Here is a 20,840-nt window from a genome sequence, read left to right on the forward strand (position 1 = left end):
GACCTAATAATCTGAGCTGCACATCAGGAAGCAGATGCCAACTTTTGCTCCCACCCCACAGCAGTCAGACTGAAGGCCTTTCATGAAAAAAGGAGTCCACCTTCTTTTTCCCGCTGGAGTGAGCAGTGATGGAGTAGCCTGTCTCCATGACCTGTCCTCCTTCTTGTTTGCCTATGCCCCACACTGTTCTCCCTGCTGGCCATGCTATAGAATTCTGGAAGCATTTGTTGGAAATGGAGCACATGGTGGGGGAAGAATATAGATCAAGTGTTGTTAACTGTTGGCTTATAGGTGTTAATCAGTCCACAAATATATTCTGAGACTTTTTTTTTTTTAAGAATTAGACAATTTCATGAAAATGTCAGATTTCTGGCTTCTCTGGAAAAACTGAAAGACCTGGCAATACTAAAATTAAAAGATCATACCTAAAAGAATTAACCAGAGCTCAGGAGATGCAGTCCCCTTCAGATGGGGTATCAGTTCCAGGATGTGGGCAGGTGGGTGCCCACCTTCCTCACAGAACTGCTAACCCTCTAGCCTGAAATTGAACCTGGACAACCACCAGTCCAGCTGCCCTGAAATGTGTAAGCATACTCCCCAATCCCCCTAGGTAGCCTTGGCCCAGTGGGGCTGAGGATAGAGGTGTGTGGCTTACCTGGCTCCAGGCCTTCTTGTCCTCATCCCTGACATCTGCCTGGTCCCCCTCCTAAAGCAACTTCTTCTAGCTGTTAGCTAAAGTTCTTATCCCCCTCCTGATCCACTCTGCCTGACAGCTAACTTCTTCCTGCTACCCTACCAGGCATCCCTTATGCATCCTCACTCTATTCCCCCAAAGCCATTCAGATACCCCTTTTCCATGCCTCATCTCCATGCCTCATCTCCCCTCTGCTCCAGACAGGCCCTGATGGTCTCAGCAACTCAGGTGCCCCCAGAGAATTTATGAGGTTACCATGACTTATTTCTTCAGGATAAAATCTCAGTTTGCATTGAAACTGAGTCACAATCACCTCTGTCTTAGTTTGCACTCTCCAGGGACCTTGCAGCAAGGATTAGGAACCAAGCAGTTTATTTGAGAAGTAGAGAAAGCCTCAGTAGAGAGAGGGGAAATGGGAAGAAGTCAATATAGGGTTTTCTAACAAGTCATTACCAGCATGGACAGCCAAAGCCAGATCCTGGGAGACAGTGCAGAGTACACACAGACCCCAAGGGATTAGAGGGCTGGGATACTGATTCACAGCCTCCTGTTAGCCCATGATAAAGAGCTATTCTCCAGGGACATTACTCTCAGGGGACATTAATTCCCCAACACTTTTTGCCTGTAACTTGGGTAAGCCACACCAGCTCTGGAAGCCCAAGGAAAAATTAAGGTAAATAAACCAGGTAAGATAACTGACAGTTGATTGAGTTGCCTGGAAGAGCCAAGGGCAAGGAAATGTGGGTAAGGCACCAACAGCATCAGCTCTGACCCCCACTGGGAAAAAATGGATTTTTACCACAATGACTTATTTTCTAGGCCCCAGAGATTCAGTGCTTTGGGAAATAGCCTTTGAAATGGAAACCTCAGTAAAATTCCATGTGACCCAATAAAAATATCTAGATGCCAGGACACACCTCTTATTTTATCAAGTTTTAGAAACAAAAAAATAAGCCACATATTATTTAACCTTGTATTGTACATAGGTCCCACCAGGTAGAGGAATCTGTATTGGAAGTTTCCAAATTATGTTACTTTATTACTTTTCCAAAAGCTAGAGTCTATTTTTACCTGAATGTATGTGAAAATCCTCCTGCCCAGCAGTTCTATATATTATGTTAGAATGAGTCGTAAATGTCAACAGCTTAGCTGGAGCCTTTGTAAGCATAGCCATCTCGAGCAGACAGCTTGGGTTATTGAGTTATCATTTTTTAATCACTTGGTCCAAATAGAAGTCAGCCAAATCTAGCCTCTGTTCTGAGGCCACTTCTCTCTTGAAGCTATTTGGAGTTAACATTTTTCTGAAATCTTTCCTTGTATTTTTTTTCATATACCTTATTCTCCCTCCCCTGCCAGCATTTATCTGATTCTAGAAAATCTCCCTGTCACCTCAACTCCACAGGGAGCTTAGAATCCACCCTCCATCTCAGAGAGATTCTGTAAAGGCTTAAAATGGTTCCTGCTGCTTGACACAAAATGAATGTAATGAGCTTCTGTTTGCAGACTCTAACCCTAGTGCCCCCTGACTGGATTAATGTTGTCATTCTCCTGTCTTCCTTTTGTAAATTTTAATTGGTGTCCAGGTCTCTCATGACTTCGCCATCAACTTTAATGAAGACAACCCGGAATGTGCAGGTAAATCACGATGTGAAAGGGAGCCAGGGTCCCACAGCCCTTCCCTTCCCCTTTTCCCATCTTAGTGTCTCTCTCCTGATGCAGTGTGTCAGTGATGATTGTCCACAGCAGAGAATTAGGCTCCCTGGACCCAAATAACAAGAGAGCAGAGGCATAAGACCTGGAAAAGACAGAATGCAGAAGAGGTCTTGAGCTTAGAGCAAGAATATCAATCCCAATTCTGGATTCCTCTGGCCAAAAAAAAAAAAAAAAAAAAAAACCCTGAGGGTTTCCTCATCCATCACACGTTTGGGGAGCAGCTACTATGTGCCTGACATGCCTTGAGCTTATGAAAGAGGAAGGTACAATTCCTGCCCACAAAGACTTTAGCCTCTGGAGAGATGGCTGTATGTATACATTATTCACATAGCTGGCCTGGGACGGGTGTACTAGAGTCAACAGGGTGGTGTGAAAACTAGAGAAACGTTAAAGCCTTGAGCATGGCCCTTAGAGCAAGACACACCTGTGTGAATCCTGAGTCTGCAACAAACCTCTCTGAGCTTCAGTTTCTTCACCTGTAAAAATGATCACTTTTAACGTGAACCTTTTAAGAGGATGAGATCTGACTAAAAGATTTCTCTCTGAGTTTTAAGCTGTAGGGTTGCAAAATATCCCCAGCATGAATCCCTTATATTTGAAAGTATACAAAAGTTTTGGGAATACATAGGTTTGTAACTGCCATTTTTTTTAACTGGGTCTAGAGTATTCTCCTTGTCAGAAAAAGGCTTGTTTGTATTCTGTAGGAAACACAATCATTCATTAATAAATTCTTTCCAAGCCAATTTCAAAAAATAACTAAAATGCATAAAGAGAATGATTTTAGTGGAATGGAGGCAGAAACACCAGCCCAGATGTGATGTTTTCTTTTTTATCTTAAGAACATAAATGTGCTGTTGATAAGGACTCTTTGAGGGAAGTTAATGCTTCGTGTGTATATGTGTGTATTCTTAAATATATTTCGAAGACTATTTAGCTATTGATCTTTGCCAATTTTACCTCAGGGATTCAAGGAGTTGTGGAAGCCTATCAGAGCTGCCTTCCCAAACTCCAGCTCTACGGCCCCACCAACATCGCTCCTATCATCCAGAAGGTGGCCAAGTCAGCATCAGAGGAGACCAACACCAAGGAGGCGTCGGTAAGGAGAGGGGTGGTCTGCCTACTAGTGCGTACCTACCCTTCCTCCCCTGGATACTGGCCATAGCACTCGCCCCACTCTGACAAAGAATCTGCATTTTTACCTGCATAAGTTTGAATAAATGATTTAAACTTCCCTCCCCAGTCCTCAGTCTCCTCATCTGAAAAATGGAGATAATCATGCCCGTCTCTGCTGAATTAACATGAGGTTTAGGGATGACACAACTCAAATGTCTTCAACATTACCTGAACACAGCAGGCACTGAACAAGGGAAGCCTCTATACTCTCTGGAGTGTAAGTCCATGTCACAATGCTCAACCCATCTTCAGTTCCTGGGAAGGAAAAAAAAAGAAAAACAAAACTCAGCTTAACTTCCAGGGTATCCAGACTACAGATGGAAGTGAAATAAAATGATGGGTTATTCTTCTACCTAGTAATCAAGTGAAGTAACACACAACATCATGGGGAAGATTTGTTTGAGGTCCTATTGGTGGTTTTCTTAAGAAAAATGCAAACCAAAGCTGAAAGGCCAGAGTTTGGTTTTTTTCCTAATATGTGGTATGCATGCTAAGTCACTTAGTTGTGTCTGACTCTTTGTGACCTCATGAACTGTACCCCGCCAGACTCTGTGTGTCCATGGGATTCTCCAGGCAAGAATATTGGAATGGGTTGCCATGCCCTTCTCCAAGGGATCTTCCTGACCCAGGGATCAAATTTGTGTCTCTTACATCTCCTGCACAAGCAGGCGGGTTCTTTAACACTAGCACTACGTGGGAAGCGCCACCCAATTACATTAGAGTTACATTTATTACCATAATATAATAATTTTTCTATGTATCTTTTTTTAATACCATCATTATGTGCTTCTTGAGAAACCTGTATGCAGGTCAGGAAGCAACAGTTAGAACTGGACATGGAACAACAGACTGGTTCCAAATAGGGAAAGGAGTACGTCAAGGCTGTATATTGTCACCCTGCTTATTTAACTTATATGCAGAGTACATCATGAGAAACGCTGGGCTGGAAGAAGCACAAGCTGGAATCAAGATTGCCGGGAGAAATATCAATAACCTCAAATATGCAGATGACACCACCCTTATGGCAGAAAGTAAAGACGAACTAAAGAGCTTCTTGATGAAAGTGAAAGAGAAGAGTAAAAAAGTTGGCTTAAAGCTCAACATTCAGAGAACTAAGATCATGGCATCTGGTCCCATCACTTCAAGGCAAATAGATGGGGAAACAAAGGAAAGAGTGTCAGACTTTATTTTGGGGGGCTCCAAAATCACTGCAGATGGTGACTGAAGCCATGAAATTAAAAGACGCTTACTCATTGGAAGGAAAGTTATGACTAACCTAGACAGCATATTAAAAAGCAGAGACAGTACTTTGCCAACAAAGGTCTGTCTAGTCAAGGCTATGGTTTTTCCTGTGGTCATGTATGGATGTGAGAGTTGGGCTAGAAAGAAAGCTGAGCACTGAAGAATTGATGCTTTTAAAGTGTGGTGTTGGAGAAGACTCTTGAGAGTCCCTTGCACTGCAAGGAGATCCAACCAGTCCATCCTAAAGGAGATCAGTCCTGGGTGTTCATTGGTGGGACTGATGTTGAAGCAGAAACTCCAATACTTTGGCCACCTGATATGAAGAGCTGACTCATTTGAAAAGACCCTGATGCTGGGAAAGATTGAGGACAGGAGGAGAAGGGGATAACATCACCGACTCGATGGGCATGGGTTTGGGTGGACCCCAGGATTTGGTGATGGACAGGGAGGCCTGGCGTGCTGTGGTTCGTGAGGTCACAAAGAGTGAGACACGACTGAGCAACTGAACTGAACTGAACTGAAATGTTTTTCAGATTTAGCAGAATATTAATGATGTCTGAAATTTTCTTTATGATTTTATCCTGGATTCCACAACACTATATTTGCATAAAGAACATGATATACTGCTGCCTCACCTTCTTATGTGAGCCCATCTTTCCCCCATGCTCTCTGCCTGTGTTCTCAGCATCCCTCATGTTACGATGGGCTGTACATAGTCCCATCTCACAGTGGTGTCTGCTCTGTGCACTGCAGCACACACCTCCCAACTATCCAGGAACAGTGACCTCATACTTGCATTCCCTTTCTCTCCTTATCATCTACTTCTCTTTCTACTGAAGACTCATTCCTATTAGCAAATAAAACATGTTGTAATTTCTCTTGCTTAAGTTCAAAGCTCTCCCTTGACACCACTCTACCCTTTAGCTACTGCCCCTTATTTTACTCTTTTTGAGCAAAATTCACTGAAAGAACTGCCCATACTCACCATCTCCATCTCTCTTTCCACTGGTGCCTCTACCCATATCATCCAAACTTTGCTCCTGACACCACTCTGAAGACCACACTTGTCAAAGTCAATAGCAGCTCCATCTTACCAAACCCAAGAGGCCTTGGAGAAATTCTGAATCCTCACAGATGCAAGGTTTAGGGATAGGGTTGGACAAGATCAGTATTTCATTTATTTTAACCCCCTTTATTTTTTTTTCTTTTTTAATATGAATTTATTTATTTTAATTGGAGGCTAATTACTTCACAATATTGTATTGGTTTTGCCATACATTGACATGAATCTGCCACGGGTGCACATGTGTTCCCCATTCTGAACCCCCCTCCCACCTCTCTCCCCATTCCATCTCTCTGGGTCATCCCAGTGCACCAGCCCTGAGCACCCTGTATCATGCTATGAACCTGGACTGGCGATTTGTTTCCCATATGATAATATACATGTTTCAATGCCATTCTCCCAAATCATCCCACCCTCACCCTCTCCCACAGAGTCCAAAAGACTGTTCTATACATCTGTGTCTCTTTTGCTGTCTTGCATACAGGGTTATCATTACCAGCTTTCTAAATTCCATATATATGTGTTAGTATACTGCATTGGTGTTTTTCTTTCTGGCTTACTTCACTCTGTATAATAGGCTCCAGTTTTATCCACCTCATTAGAACTGATTCAAATGTATTATTTTTAATGGCTGAGTAATATTCCATTGTGTATATGTACCACAGCTTTCTTATCCATTCATCTGCTGATGGACATCTAGGTTGCTTCCATGTCCTGGCTATTATAAACAGTGCTGCAATGAACATTGGGGTACATGTGTCTCTTTCAATTCTGGTTTCCTCAATGTGTATGCCCAGCAGTGGGATTGCTGGGTCATAAGGCAGTTCTATTTCCAGTTTTTTAAGGAATCTCCACACTATTCTCTGTAGTGGCTATACTAGTTTGCATTCCCACCAACAATGTAAGAGGGTTCCCTTTTCTCCACACCCTCTCCAGCATTTATTGCTTGTAGACTTTGGGATAGCAGCCATTTTGACTGGTGTGAAATGGTACCTCATTGTGGTTTTGATTAACCCCCTTTAAATTACCAGAACCTCAAATTCTTCAAATAATATCTTGCTTAGAAACCAAACATATAGATTTTAAGAAAACAGACTGTTCTGACTGAATCTGGGCTAAGGGGTGGGGCCCACACTTAGAGGGGCTTTATCCTTAAGAGGATCCAAGGCATCCCTAGGGCTCCATGGAGCCCAGTTTGAGAACTGAGTTATCTCAGCCTCTTTAGGGTACCAACACTCACAGGAGTAAAGAGAATCTGACATAGGTGTGCATTCTGGATTAGCAGAAACCAGAATGAGGTTTTGGGCATCACTTACTCCTCCAGGGTCAGGTGGGTCTGCTCTGAAAGGACAGATCAGAAAACAGTACTGAAAGGATCTAATCCATATCTCATTCTTATATGCCAGGAACACTGATGCTTTCCCCCAGAGTTTCTGTTATCTTATTAACAGAGTGTGGTCCAGGGCCCCTTGTTATCACTGATTGTTAAGTGTCCTAACCTTGAACCTTATAGGCAAGTGGTGTCAGGAAGTCTGTGGCTATAGGATTTTTTCCCCAGTTGTATGAAACTCTTCTAGAAAGAAAAAATTCCCTCATTATTTAAACAGGACCTCAAGTACATTCAGACTATAATGTTTCACCCATGAGCATTTTCCTAGCCTGACTTTGGAAGCAAGTGTTACTGCAAGCTTTATCGGAAATTTCCATCAGGGTTTCGATCCAGCAGTCTGCAGCCTATTACCTTTAGCTAGATTAAACCTGGAAGGATCAGGTCTAGAGTCTTGACAGTCTCTTCAGACCAGAACTTCTTAACCCTTTTTGATCCATGGACACCATTAGCAGCTGGTAAAGCCCATGGACCCCCTCCTCAGAATGGCCTTTAAATGCACAGAATAAAACAAATGTTATAAAGTAAACCAATTATGTTGAAAAGCAGTTAGCTAAATATTTTTAAATGTGATATAGAAGCATCATAAATATAGCAATAAATTTAAATTGTGAGATTAGTGCCTGGCCTAATAATTCTGTTATTTCTAAGTAATGTTGAATGTAAATGATACACTGTTTTATGACAGGAACATATTATGTGATTTCTATTGGTGACTCAGTACAAGTACAGTGAAAACCAATTTTACTTGTTGATTATACTCAGAATTGAAAAATGATACATTTTTAGTTAAAGGTAAGTGAAAACACAACTTTAATTTACCCCAACTGTGCAGATGGCCTGAAATTATTTCAGTTCAACAGTCTGCAAGCCCAGGCTAAGAATCCCTGCTCTACCTCTTGAACCTCCCTCCCATCTCCCTCACCATCCCACCTCTCTAGGTTGTTACATATGTATACCTATGGCTGCTTCGTCCTGACGTTTGGCAGAAACAAACAAACAAAAAAATCTGTAAAGCAATTATCCTTCAATTAAAAAAAAATAAATTTAAAAAAACAAAATCAAGGCAAATGAGAGAGAAGTAAAGAATGAATAGGCTCCAGTTTCCACAGTCTTTTGGACTCTGTGGGAGAGGGAGAGGGTGGGATGATTTGGGAGAATGGCATTAAAACATATACAATATCATATATGAAACGAATCACCAGTCCAGGTTTGATGCATGATACTGGATGCTTGGGGCTGGTGCACTGAGATGACCCAGAGGGATGGTACGGGGAGGGAGGAGGGTTCAGGATGGAGAACACGTGTATACCTGTGGTGGATTCATGTTGATGTATGGCAAAACCAATGCAATATTATAAAGTAATTAACCTCCAATTAAAATAAATAAATTTATATTTTAAAAAAGAATGAATAAAAATTACTGGAAAGAAAAAAAGAATCCCTGCTCTAAATGAAAAGCCAGCAACATTCTGCAACCTGTTTCTCAGTTAGTGAATAATGGCTTCTACAGTTTTAAATGGTTGAAAAAAAATCAAAAGGAGAATCATATTTCATGGCACACAAAAGTTATATGACATTCAATCTTGTGTCCCTCAATAAAGTTTTATTGGAACACAGCCATGCACATTCCTATTAAGTAATATTTATGGCTATTTTCATTCTAACAGGCAGAGTTAGGTCATTGCCACAGACACCATTATGGCCCACATAGCCTAAAGTATTTATCATAGCCCCTTTACAGAAAATACTTTCCCAACACCCTATCTAGACAATGACAACTATAAATTCCTCGATATGGTGGTGTGATTGTCAGGTTGTTTGCTCCTGGAGGTATTGTAGGGGACAGGTAGGGGAGATCCATGCCCTGAACCATGAAGATCAGACCAGACAGGAGTTAGGGGAGGGCGAGGAGTGAATGGTGGGGGTGCAGAAGTGTGATTCACTCACAAGGCCACCTGCTCAGGAATCAGGAGGAGGCTCCAACCAGATTTGGTACCTGTTATAGCCTCCAAGGCACACCCTGCAAAGAGTCATTTATGACTCTGGTATTTCCTGCATCACATCCATCCATCCCTAAGCCACCAAGTTGCCTCCTTTGGCTTCTTTCCCTGCACCTCCGTAGCTCCTCCATCACTTTCTCTGATTAAAACCTTCCTCCAAACTCCCAGACCACTTTCTCTGTGAATGTGTAAGACTCCAAAAGCATAGGTATGGATGAAAATTGATAATTCAAATGAATTTAAAAATTGTTCAGTTAGAACTAGGGGTGGGTAATTAGCAGACATGGAACAGAATTTGCCTCTATATTAAACTGTATGAAAAGCATTAAGGACATGTGTCTGTCTTCATCATAGTATGAATTTCTCTTCTCTCCAGTTGTATTTTGACTGCATTGTTTTGTTTAAAATATTTTTTTCAGGCTCACAGAGAAAAATGAGAACTCTTTAGCACTACCAGCCCTATATGCAAACTTTTAAGTGTGATTCTCAAAACCAGATGTGTTCAACATGTGATTTTCTATCTAGCCTTCCTCCTTTGAAATGTGGCAACTTGGAGTGATTTCACCATCCCACATTTATTCCCTGTAGATGAGCATATTGCAAAGTTTACATTAAAAGTTCTTTAGAGTTTGGTGTGAGCAGCATCTCAGTAACCTCATTCCCGAATCCCTTCTCATCCGAGATGCTGTCATGATGCCTCTAATAACTAAGGACAGTGAGGTCCTCCCTGAACTTTCCCTCTTCAGACCCCATAGCCCTTCCCTAGCCCTCCCTGTACTGATGAGTATGGAGCCTCCTGTCCAGTCTCCGTCTCAGATGAGACTCCTACAAGCCTGTTCAGCCATAATTTAGAGTAGGAAGAGCCTTCTGTCCCCATCCTTGGAGAAGGGCAGCCACCTGCAGGCCACTCACCAGTCCAGGGCACACGATCTAAAGAAGGAGAGCCCACAATCCTCACCTCTCCTAGGGCTTTAGTGCAGTGCCATCCTCTGACTTCCCTGGTGGCTCAGGGTAAAGTGTCAGTAGGTAAAGTGTCTGCCTACAGTGCGGGAGATCCGAGTTCAATCCCTGGGTCGGGAAGGTCCCCTGGAGAAGGGAATGGCAACCCACTTCAGTATTCTTGTTTGGGGCTTCCCTGGTGGCTCAGACGGTAAAGCATCTGCCTATAGTGTGGGAGACCTGGGTTCCATCCCTGGGTTGGGAAGATCCCCTGGAGAATGAAATGGCAACCCACTCCAATATTCTTGCCTGGAAAATTCCATGGACTGAGGAGCCAGGTAGGCTACAGTCTATGGGGTCGCAAAGAGTCAGACACGACTGAGTGACTTCATGTTCATGTTCATCCTCTAGAAATAGAGTGGGAGGTGTGCAGAAATTTTTAATTCTCCAGTAGTCACAGTTTAAAGCTGCAGAGAAACAGGAAAATTCATTTTAATAACATTTTATTTAACCCAGCATAACTAAAACCATCATCTTAAGAGGTACTCCATATAAAAATTATTAATAAAGTATTTTAAGTTATTTTTTGTACTAAGTCTTCAAAATCTAGTGTGTACTTTATCCTTATATCATCTCAATTTGGATGCTAAATATCATCAAAAATACTTGATCCTTATATAGATTCAATAAATTGATAATTGAGAAAGTAGATTCACATATTTTTAAATTTATTTTTTAATTGAAGGATAATTGCTTTGCAGAAATTTGTTGTTTTCTGTCAAATATCAACAAGAATCAGCCATAGGTATACATATGTCCCCTAGATTCACATATTTATAGTTGTGCAAATATACTTAAAAGATTTCCAGTAAATCAATCAGGTATCCATTTTTTAAGTTAAATTTAAATTTATTTGAATGAGATAAAATGTAAAATTCTGTTTCTCTGCTGCTTTCACGGCATTTCAAGGCCTCAGTAGTCACATGGAGCTGGTGGCTAAATTAGGCAGCTCCACTTTAGATTTGCAAATCTCCAAGCTGAAGAGGATGCTATGAATGATCCAGCTCCACCACTCACGTGAGAGATGAAAAGGGTGAGACCCAGAGGATTCAGGGGAAAATTCCCACCATTTCAGAGAACGAGGCTTTGAAACCAGCCCCTGACTCCTCTACTATTCTGTCTATACCCTGTGCTTTATAAACATCACTAAGGTGATTATTTGGATTTGGATTACTTGCAATTACTGAGCCGGCCTTTAAGTTCCATTCATCCTGTCTTTGGTGTTTAGGGCTGTAAACTCAGGCATTCAGGAAAAGTTTGTCATCACTTTTGCTGTGATCAGTGTGCACTGAGTGTGTAACTGGCTTTGTCCTTGTCTCCCCCACCTCTCTGTCCCCATTGTCTCCTGATGTCCGACCTATGGCAGCAATACTTCATCCTGCTGATCCTGACTGATGGGGTCATCACAGACATGGCCGACACGCGGGAGGCCATCGTCCATGCCTCCCACCTCCCCATGTCAGTCATCATCGTGGGAGTAGGCAACGCAGACTTCAGCGACATGCAGATGCTGGACGGTGATGATGGGATTCTGAGATCACCCAAGGGAGAGCCTGTTCTCCGTGACATCGTCCAGTTCGTGCCCTTCAGGAACTTCAAACACGTACGCATATTTTGGGGGCTTACCTTGGGAAAACAGAAGCCCCCCATTTTTCCACCAGTGCTGGTAGTGAAGCAATGCCAGCCATACCTGCCTGGGCCAGGCCACCTCCCAGTTAGGACATGAAAGCTTGACTCATTGGAGAAAGAAGTATGCCCTGAGTTATGGATGAGGAGTCATGCTAACTATGTAGCCAACCTTTCATTGGAACTTGGCCTCATCTACATAATTTAGGGTCTTCAGTGTACCCAAGGCTGGCATATACAGCTGGACAGATTGTTTCCTGCTCAAGAGAAGTAGAAAGAGGAGCTGTAGTTTCCTGCATGGCTGAAGTAGAAAGAGGAGCTGAAATGCAGCCTCAATTCTCCTTGTCAAGCCATGTGCTCTGTCAGAGGCCTGTGTTTGCCTTGGCAAAGTATGTTTACAAAATGATAGAATCCTAAATCCTCTATAAATATATAGTAAGCATCATCAAAGATTTATTTGGTTCAGTAATGAAAGAACCAGCAAGATGACAAAGTTAGTTTAAAGGATAATATTAAACAGTTGATTGTGATCAGTAGGGGAAAATGCTGGAATCAGTTTGCCAAGGTAGACTCAAAACTGGTTTATGACCAATGGGTTAAAAAAGAAATTTTTTTCTCTGACTCACACAAAGTTTCCCTCTGGGTTGGTAGTGGCCCTAAAGAGCCCTGCTGTGTTATAGAGTCCCCTGTGTTCTTTCATTCCACGCCCATTGTGAAAGCTGCCACAAGTGTGGGCAGTAAGCCTGGGGGAAGGGTACCTCTGCTACTGTAGCCTATCTTCAACTTGCCCAAGGGGAGGTTTCAAGCCCGCAAGGTGTCTGCCCAGGACAGCAAGTAGGGGCATCTTTGTCAAGTCAGGGTGTGCTGGAGCTGAAGCCCCTACAGTTGTGTCCATCAGTGAAGCTAGTTGCTAGGGTAATGCCCAAGGTGGGAGAGGGTGTTCTTCCAGACTGTAATGTCCTGCCCCATCTTGTCAGCTGACACAATACCACAGGAGTGACCACCACCCACCATATTGCCTGAGTGATGAGGGGTTCAAGAGTTTCCCCAAACCACCCTCTCCCTACCCGCTGCAAACACACATACACACACATGCCTCTTTGCCATGTAGGGCTGCAGCCTTCGCTCCAGCCCCTGCTCTCCCTCACACACTTACAGACTGCTGGCTGCGTGCTTGCACTGGTACCACAGTGAGATGAGGAGCCAGGGGCCCAACCTCCCCCGGGAATTTACTGGAGAAGTGCCCAGTTGGAACACAGGTGTCCACCTAAGTGATCTGTGGGTGGTTGAGGAGGGCTACCCCGTCACTACAAAACTTCAGAGACGTGGCCAGAATTGCGACATGAAGAAGGCAGATCTTGGTGGGGTGGCGGGAGGGGACGAGGGAACCTGCAATAAGGAAGTGCCTAATGGGGCCAGGAAGGGGGTGGGCTGGCTGTCCCTCTGCCCCGGGGTTCTAGCTTCCTGTGGACCACAGAGCAGAGCAACAGGAGCTCAACACCCACCTTATCTTCCTGAATTTCAAATTAGATTCTGAGAACCATTTCATTATCCAAACTAATCTACTCTGAATTCAATAAACCATAAATAAAGCACAATATGAGGTGCTGATATCATTTCATACAGCCAGGAACCTGTGAACTGCCTCTCGTTTTCTGCTCTGCAAAGTAACTCAGACTTTCAGACAGGCAGAAGCTGTGGGCTGTGTGACTCAAGGCAATTTACTTAACCTCTCTGTGTCACAGACTTTCATTTGTAAAATGGGGTAAAAGACACACAGTTTGGAAGATTAGAAGGGCCTTTATAAAGCTCAGCACAGCGCCTGGTGCATGTAGGTGGTTAATAAATGCAGCTGTTATTACTGTTGTTGCCAGCTACTTTCCTATTTTTTTCCTTTGCCCAACCTGAGGACCTCCAAGCAGTCTTTGCTCACCAGAACCACCAGTACAGGTGTGCAAAGGGCAGGAGAATCATTGGGAACTGTGCCATCCAACACAGTAGCAAAGGGCCACATGTGATTATTTAAATTTAAATTCATTAAAATTAAAAAGTTGGTTTTTTAGTTACACTAGCCATATCACAGGGGCTCAGAGACACCATGTGTCTGGTGACTACCACATTGGACAGCATAGATACAGAATTATCACCCAAGCAAGTTCTACTCGACAAACTAGTCAGGAATATTTTTGGCTTAACATAACAGCAAACCCATATCACAGTGGATCACATGAGTTACTCTTAACCAAGGATGATTTTTCTCCCCAGAAAAATTTGGCAATGGCTAGAAACATTTTTGATGGCTACTTGCATCCAGTAGGTAGAGGCCAGAGAGACTTGTAAGCATTCTATGATACAGAGGAATAGTCCCCACATGAAGAATAATCAAACGTATCTAGTATAGTAAAATATAAATTGTGTCAAAATTGATTATGTATTACAAATATACTTTTCTTTTCTCATGTAGCTAAATGTTAGGGGCTAGTGGCTACTGGCTAGTTTTTTCAGTGATTCAATAGTGTCAGTACCACTTAGAGATTCTGTTTGCTATTCCCTCATAATGATAAAATGGTTGCCAAAGCTCTAGAAATCACATTCTAGTTCAAGACAGAAAGGAAGGGGAAAGAGATATAGAACTGATGATGTCTGTTGAAGAGCTTTCCAAGAAACAGCCCCCAGGAAACTTCACTTGGGTCTCAAATAGTGAAATTGGGTCATATGGCATCCCTACATGCCAGGAAGACTGGGAAATCAAGTCTTTATCTTTCTAACATTTGTGTGAGCAACAACCAGAGAGAAGAGGGAGAAAAGGACTCTTGTGTTTTCCCCAGTGTACAAGCTGGCCATGATCTAACACACTTGAGCAGCTATTTATAAAATAAAAGAGTATTGATGGATGCCAATGGTCAAAATACTGACATCTTCAAAATGTGAGCAGTCACTTTAGAAGCACAGTATTTTCAGATTGTTTTTGAAATTTTTAAGATCTCTTGCATTTTGAACCACCCAGAATATTTGAGGTAGAATGAATTCCTATTCTCTGCTTTCCTGTCTCAAAACATCAGGGCTCAGCAAAGTCGAATGGCTGAGTGACAAGGAAGGCAAGAGCTAGAAACCTTGTCACCTGGCGTTTAGGCCAGCCCTCTTTCCTTCAGGATTTTTCCTGAGGGACCTCAAACATTGCACTCTGCCTCAAGTTCTCAACCTCTGCAGTAACTGCTAACAGTGAGATTCAGGCAATCTTACTTGCCCAGGGGCTAGGCAGTTACTAGTGAGTGCCAGGGTCAGAGGTCAAGCCCAGCTCTGCTTGAATCCAGAGTCCATGCAAAATGTCAGCCTCCACCTTCCTCTGCCCCAAGGCTTAGAGTCTATAATGCTGATAGAAGAAAGGCTATATAAACTAGCTCAGTATTCAGTATATTCCATCGCCCAGCCACAAGTTCATTTTCCAGGTAAATGCACAGCCAGTGCTGCATCCCTAATACACACTTTCTTCAGAGCCCCATCAGATGACTCACTGTCCCTAGAACGACCAAACGCCAGTCCTCTCCTTCTCCTTGTTTCAAAACATACCCAACGTAAACGCTATCTCTTCTTGGAAGCCTGCTGTGATCTCCTAGATGACTTACGCTCTTGATTTTCTGTGCTCTGGTCACACAGTGTTTGTGACTCCCTAGGGCAGTGCTTCTCAAATTTCAATATGCATAGGAGTCACCTAGGCATTGACTTAAAACACAGATTATGATTCATTAGCTCTGGGATGGGTTTAAGGACCTTAGTTTCTAATAAGTTCACTTGTGATGTGATCTGCTGCTCTGTGGTGTGGATCGTGTTCTGCCTCATGGGAGAGTTCATTTTGGCCTCACCAGGCTCCCCTCACATAACTGTGTGTGTGTGTGTGGGTGGGTGGGTGGGTGGGTGTTAGTCGCTCAGTTGTGTCTGACTCTTTGTTACCCCATGGACTGTAACCTACCAGACTCCTCTGTCTATGGAATTCTCCAAGCAAGAATACTGGAGTGGGTTGCTATTTCCTCCTCCAGAGGATCTTCCCAAACCCAGGGATCAAACCCGCATCTCCTACATTGTTATCAGATTCTTTAACATCTAAGTCACCAAAGAGGGAGAAGGCAATGGCAACCCACCCTAGTACTCTTGCCTGGAAAATCCCATGGATGGAGGAGCCTGGTGGGCTACAGTCCATGGGGTCACGAAGAGTCAGACACGACTGAGTGACTTCACTTTCACTTTTCACTTTCATGCATTGGAGAAGGAAACGGCAACCCACTCCAGTGTTCTTGCCTGGAGAATCCCAGGGAGGGGAACCTGGTGGGCTGCTGTCTATGGGGTTGCACAGAGCTGGACACGACTGTCTCGACTTAGCAGCAGCAGCAGCAAGCCACCAAGGAAGCCTTTCACATGACTGTAACTTCCCTAATGGCAAGAATCACAGACACTATCAACACTCCCAGAGTGCCTGGAACATAAATAGGTGTCTGGATTTGAATGTAATTCAAACACAAAACTGCAGGGCAGTTCTTCCTACCATCCAATGTTCACCCATCCTCAGATGTGAATAGTTCTATATTTTGAGACAGATATGAAAAAAAAAACAAACAACATAGTTATGAAATTAAAAGCTCACTTTCCAACAATCTGATAACTCTTGCTTGGAGTAGATGCTGACAAGTACAGAATGAATGATGAATAAATGAATAAGTGAATGAAACCTGCTGTTCAGAGCAGGATTCAAGTGTTTAGGCTGATTTGGGTCAGATTAGTTCAACCAGGTGCCAGAGTCATGCTGATTTCTTCTTTCCTGCAGGCATCTCCAGCTGCCCTAGCAAAGAGCGTGTTGGCTGAAGTCCCAAACCAAGTCGTGGACTATTACAATGGCAAAGGGATTAAGCCAAAATGTTCATCAGAAATGTATGAATCTTCCCGGACACTGGCTCCATGAACTGTACACACTTTTACTGAATTCTCAGATACTATTCCTGCTAATATTTAATACTTCTATTACTCCTGTACTTAAAAAGACACACAAATACACATTTAAAAATAGCACGTTTGGTGATTTTTAACTAACTGACAATTTTTTTTGCATGTGTAGCCCTGAGGCCTGGATCCATTAATCCCTTGTATTGTTAAAGACTTTTTACAAAGAAACACAGATAATTATAACTTACTCTTTACATTACAGCATGTTGCCTTGAAATAAAAAGTTATCTGTATCTGTTTTTTATACAGGTTTGTTGAAATTTTGCTAAATTTCTTATTATCTTTACACTGTAAAGCATTTTGAAACATTTCTTGAATGTTGATAGCCAAAACATATTTGGTTTTATCTGCTACAGGATGAGAGACTTTTTAAAATGGCAGATGCATGGACTGTATTTTGCATGTTTAAAATAAAAAAAAAAAACAAACCATACTGTTTTTTGCAGTTGTCATCTATAATTCCTCCCTGCTGGGAATGGTGTCTCCCCTGAAGAAGAGGTTTATCCAGCTAGAGGTGATCTTCTTAAAGTGGGGCTGGGGCACCGAGTCCAGCACTTCTTAGACTTCCTTGTGTATACAGTTCACCAGAGGATCTTGTTAAAATTTAGACTAATGCAATAGGTCTGTGTGAGCCCAAGATCTAAGCAGCTATCACAGAATCTCAGGTGATGCCAATTCAGGCCCCATGTTTATGTCAGTCCTTAGGTGTGACCTCAAAGAGTCTTCAATAGACCCATGACAGTGGAGACTTGTCCACAGAAAATGGCCATGTGGTGTGGCTCCTCAGAGAGGTGGCCCACCAGACTGATCTTTACGCTTAGCTTGGGCTTCTTTGTGCTTCTTATCACTCCTGAGAGCAAATTCATCAACACAAAGGCTTGGGACTGTTTTGGGTAGAGGTGTTTTGTTTTGATATAAACTCGCCACTCTTGAACCTAAAGAATGAAGGTTTCACTTGTATAATCTTCTTACAGAGAAATGGGCAAGCTTTTTGCAAGTATAAAATGCCCTAGGTGGAGCCTACTTTTGTTCAGAGATACAAGAAGGTAGACAAGGCACAATAGATCTGTTTGTTTTTTGGTAAGGGGGAAGTATTTAACATGCAAATCAAGTACCTTGTATGATTTCCAGTATTATAGATCTTAACCTTACAAATATATGTTGGCCAAAAGCATATTTGGGAATGATGGTAAATATATGACTGAAAAAAATCATAAATATTGATTATGAATAAATTGGGTAGTTACAGAATTTTTTCCAAGAGTTATAGTCTTGTTTCTCTTTTTAAGGCCATTTTTGAACAGTGATTTATTTCATGTATGTTACTTGGTCTCAGGTTAGGAATAAATCTTTTAACAGTCCCATAGAAACATGTGTATCTTTGTTTATAACAGACAGGGAATTAAAATACTTAGACCCTGTTCACCAGAAATAGCTGATGGTTGTTTCTAACCCAAAACAAGGACATGAGCTTCCGTGTCTGTGTGCCAGGAACATAGTAAGCAATATATTTAATGAATAAAAAACTATTCATTAGACTGATGCTTAAAGAATAAATAGAATACTAATCAACTGGGTAAATGCATGAAAGAACAAATGACTTATTAATATGCCTCATGAGCAACATCAAATCCACTATAGATTTTTTTTTAAATTTTATTGAAGTATAGTTGATTTACAATATTGTGTTAGCTTCAGGTATACAGCAAAGTGATTTAGCTTTTTAGATTCTTTCCCATTATAGAGTATTACAAGATATTGAGTATAGTTCCTCTGTGCTATAGAGTAGGTCCTTGCTCATTATCTATTTTTTATATATGAGTGTGTGTGTTCTAGTCCCAAACTCCTAATTTATCTCTCCATTCCTCCCTTTCTCCTTTGGTAATCATAAGTTTGCTTTCCATGTCTGTGAGTCTGTTTATCTGTCTTGTAAATAAGTTCATTTGTATCATTTTTTAGATTCCACATATAAGCAGTGTTTATATGTGGTTTTCTTTATGTGGTTTATATGTGGTTAAATGATAGTTCTCTTTGTCTGGCTTACTTCACTTAGTGAGATAGTCTCTAGGTTCATCCATGTTGCTGCAAATGGCATTATTTCCTTGCGTATGTATGCGCCACCTCTTCTTTATCCATTCAGCTGTTGATGGACAGGTAGGTTATTTCCATGACTTGGCTATTATAAATAGTCTTGCAATGAAATTGTGATGTATGTATCTTTTTGATTTTTGATTTATGGTTTCTCTGGATACATGCCCAGGAATTGGATTGCTGAATCATATTCAGCAGGTAAAGAATCTGCTTGCAGTGCAGGAGACACAGGAGACGCGGGTTCAGTCTCTGGGTCAGGAAGATCCCCTGGAGAAGGAAGTGACAACTCCAGTATTCTTGCCTGGAGAATTTCATGAACAGAGGACCCTGAAGGACTACAATCCAATGGGTTGCATAGAGTCAGACATGACTGAGCAACTAAGCACAATGCAAATGATAAATGGTAGCTCTATTTTTAGTTTTTTGAGGAACCTCCATACTGTTCTCCATAGTGGCTGCACCAATTTACATTCCCACCAACAGTGCAGGAGTGCTTATCCTCTCCAGCACTTACTGTTTGTGGATTATTTTGCTGATGTCCATTCTGACTGGTTGAAGTGATAGCTCATTGTAATTCTAATTTGCATTTATCTAATAATTAGTGATGCTGAATGTCATTTCACATACGTGTTGGCTATCTGTATGTCTTCTTTGGAGAAATGTCTATTTAGGTACTTCTGCTAAATCCACTGTAGATTTAACAGGTATGAATTGAGTAACTGTGCCTGTCAATCAAAATGAGGCACCAGGTCATTCTCAGATATCTGTTGGAATCCACTGCATTCATGTCAGGATGACTGGGATCTGGGAAACAGGGTTGTAAGGACAGAGTCCAGGTTTTCTGGAGAACCTAAGGCAGCTGACTTTCCTTTTCATAGCCAGGCTCCAGCCCAGCTCAAAAGAATAGTAAAAATAACAGCTAACAATCACTGAAGGCCTCTTTTGTGCCAGCCACTATTCTAAGTGCTTGTCACATACTGCCTCATTTAATTCTTCCAACAACCCAATGAGACAGATAATATGAGTCTCACTTTTCATTTATTCATCTATTTATTTATTGAAACTAAAACCCACAGAGTTTGGATAACTCATCCAAGGTCACACAACTATCAAAAAGTTTATAACCAAGATTTGAACACAAACACTCTGGCTCTTGAGCACAAACTCATTTTTTAACCCCTATTTCAGCTACTTTCCTGACACCTTACCCATCCACTTGCCATATTCAGCAGCAGATTATTATGATATCTGAGAAAATGAGTCTTAAAATATAATTTTTGCCTCCATTTCAAAAATCCCTGTCTCATCTGGTGATCTTATCTTCTTTTCATGGGCCCTTGGCATCTTGTGATATATAACATCCCCCAAGGAGCAGTGGAAGAGTCTCGAGACACACCCAGGTCTTCCCAGCTTCTTGACACTGAGGAGACCATGTAAATGAGATATTTAAAACACGGATGTTTCCAGGAGCTGAGAAACCATGTGGAAAACTGAGAAGGAGCAGGTTTAAAGGGAGGAATGTAAAGAATGGGATGTGGCAAAAATGGAGGGACACTGGAAGGCATGCATACAGAGGAAGGCTACTCCACCCAACTGCAGAGGCCAGGCAGGATGTGGACCCAGTAAAGCCAGGCCATTCAGTTTTTCAAGACAACTGAAAAATGTGATATTTCACATAAAAACTGCCAATTTTTAAATAAGGAAAGCTCACTCAAAATTCAACAATTGTCCTACATAGTAAAAGGGCTAAAGTCAAATGAAAAGTACCCTGGTTTTACATTGGCTCTGGAGTGCAAATTTGGAACTACTGAGTTGCATCTATGTGTGGCCTGCCCTCCAACAAGCCTCAGTAGA

At 42.0% G+C, this 20,840-nt stretch overlaps 1 protein-coding gene across 1 annotated transcript in view; it reads left to right on the top strand.

Annotated features, from left to right (window-relative positions):
* Positions 1–17,326, top strand: part of CPNE4 (copine 4) — a 624,067-nt gene extending 606,741 nt beyond the window's left edge. Inside the window, exons 13-16 of the mRNA XM_069565947.1 lie at positions 2,278–2,329; positions 3,370–3,503; positions 11,641–11,877; positions 16,720–17,326. Coding sequence (XP_069422048.1) covers positions 2,278–2,329; positions 3,370–3,503; positions 11,641–11,877; positions 16,720–16,854 — 558 coding nt within the window. The 3' untranslated portion in view covers positions 16,855–17,326. The remainder of the gene's footprint in view (positions 1–2,277; positions 2,330–3,369; positions 3,504–11,640; positions 11,878–16,719) is intronic.
* Positions 17,327–20,840: the final 3,514 nt, after the last annotated feature.

This window comes from Ovis canadensis, chromosome 1 (assembly GCF_042477335.2).
Source record: "Ovis canadensis isolate MfBH-ARS-UI-01 breed Bighorn chromosome 1, ARS-UI_OviCan_v2, whole genome shotgun sequence".
In the NCBI taxonomy this organism is placed as follows: domain Eukaryota; kingdom Metazoa; phylum Chordata; class Mammalia; order Artiodactyla; family Bovidae; genus Ovis; species Ovis canadensis.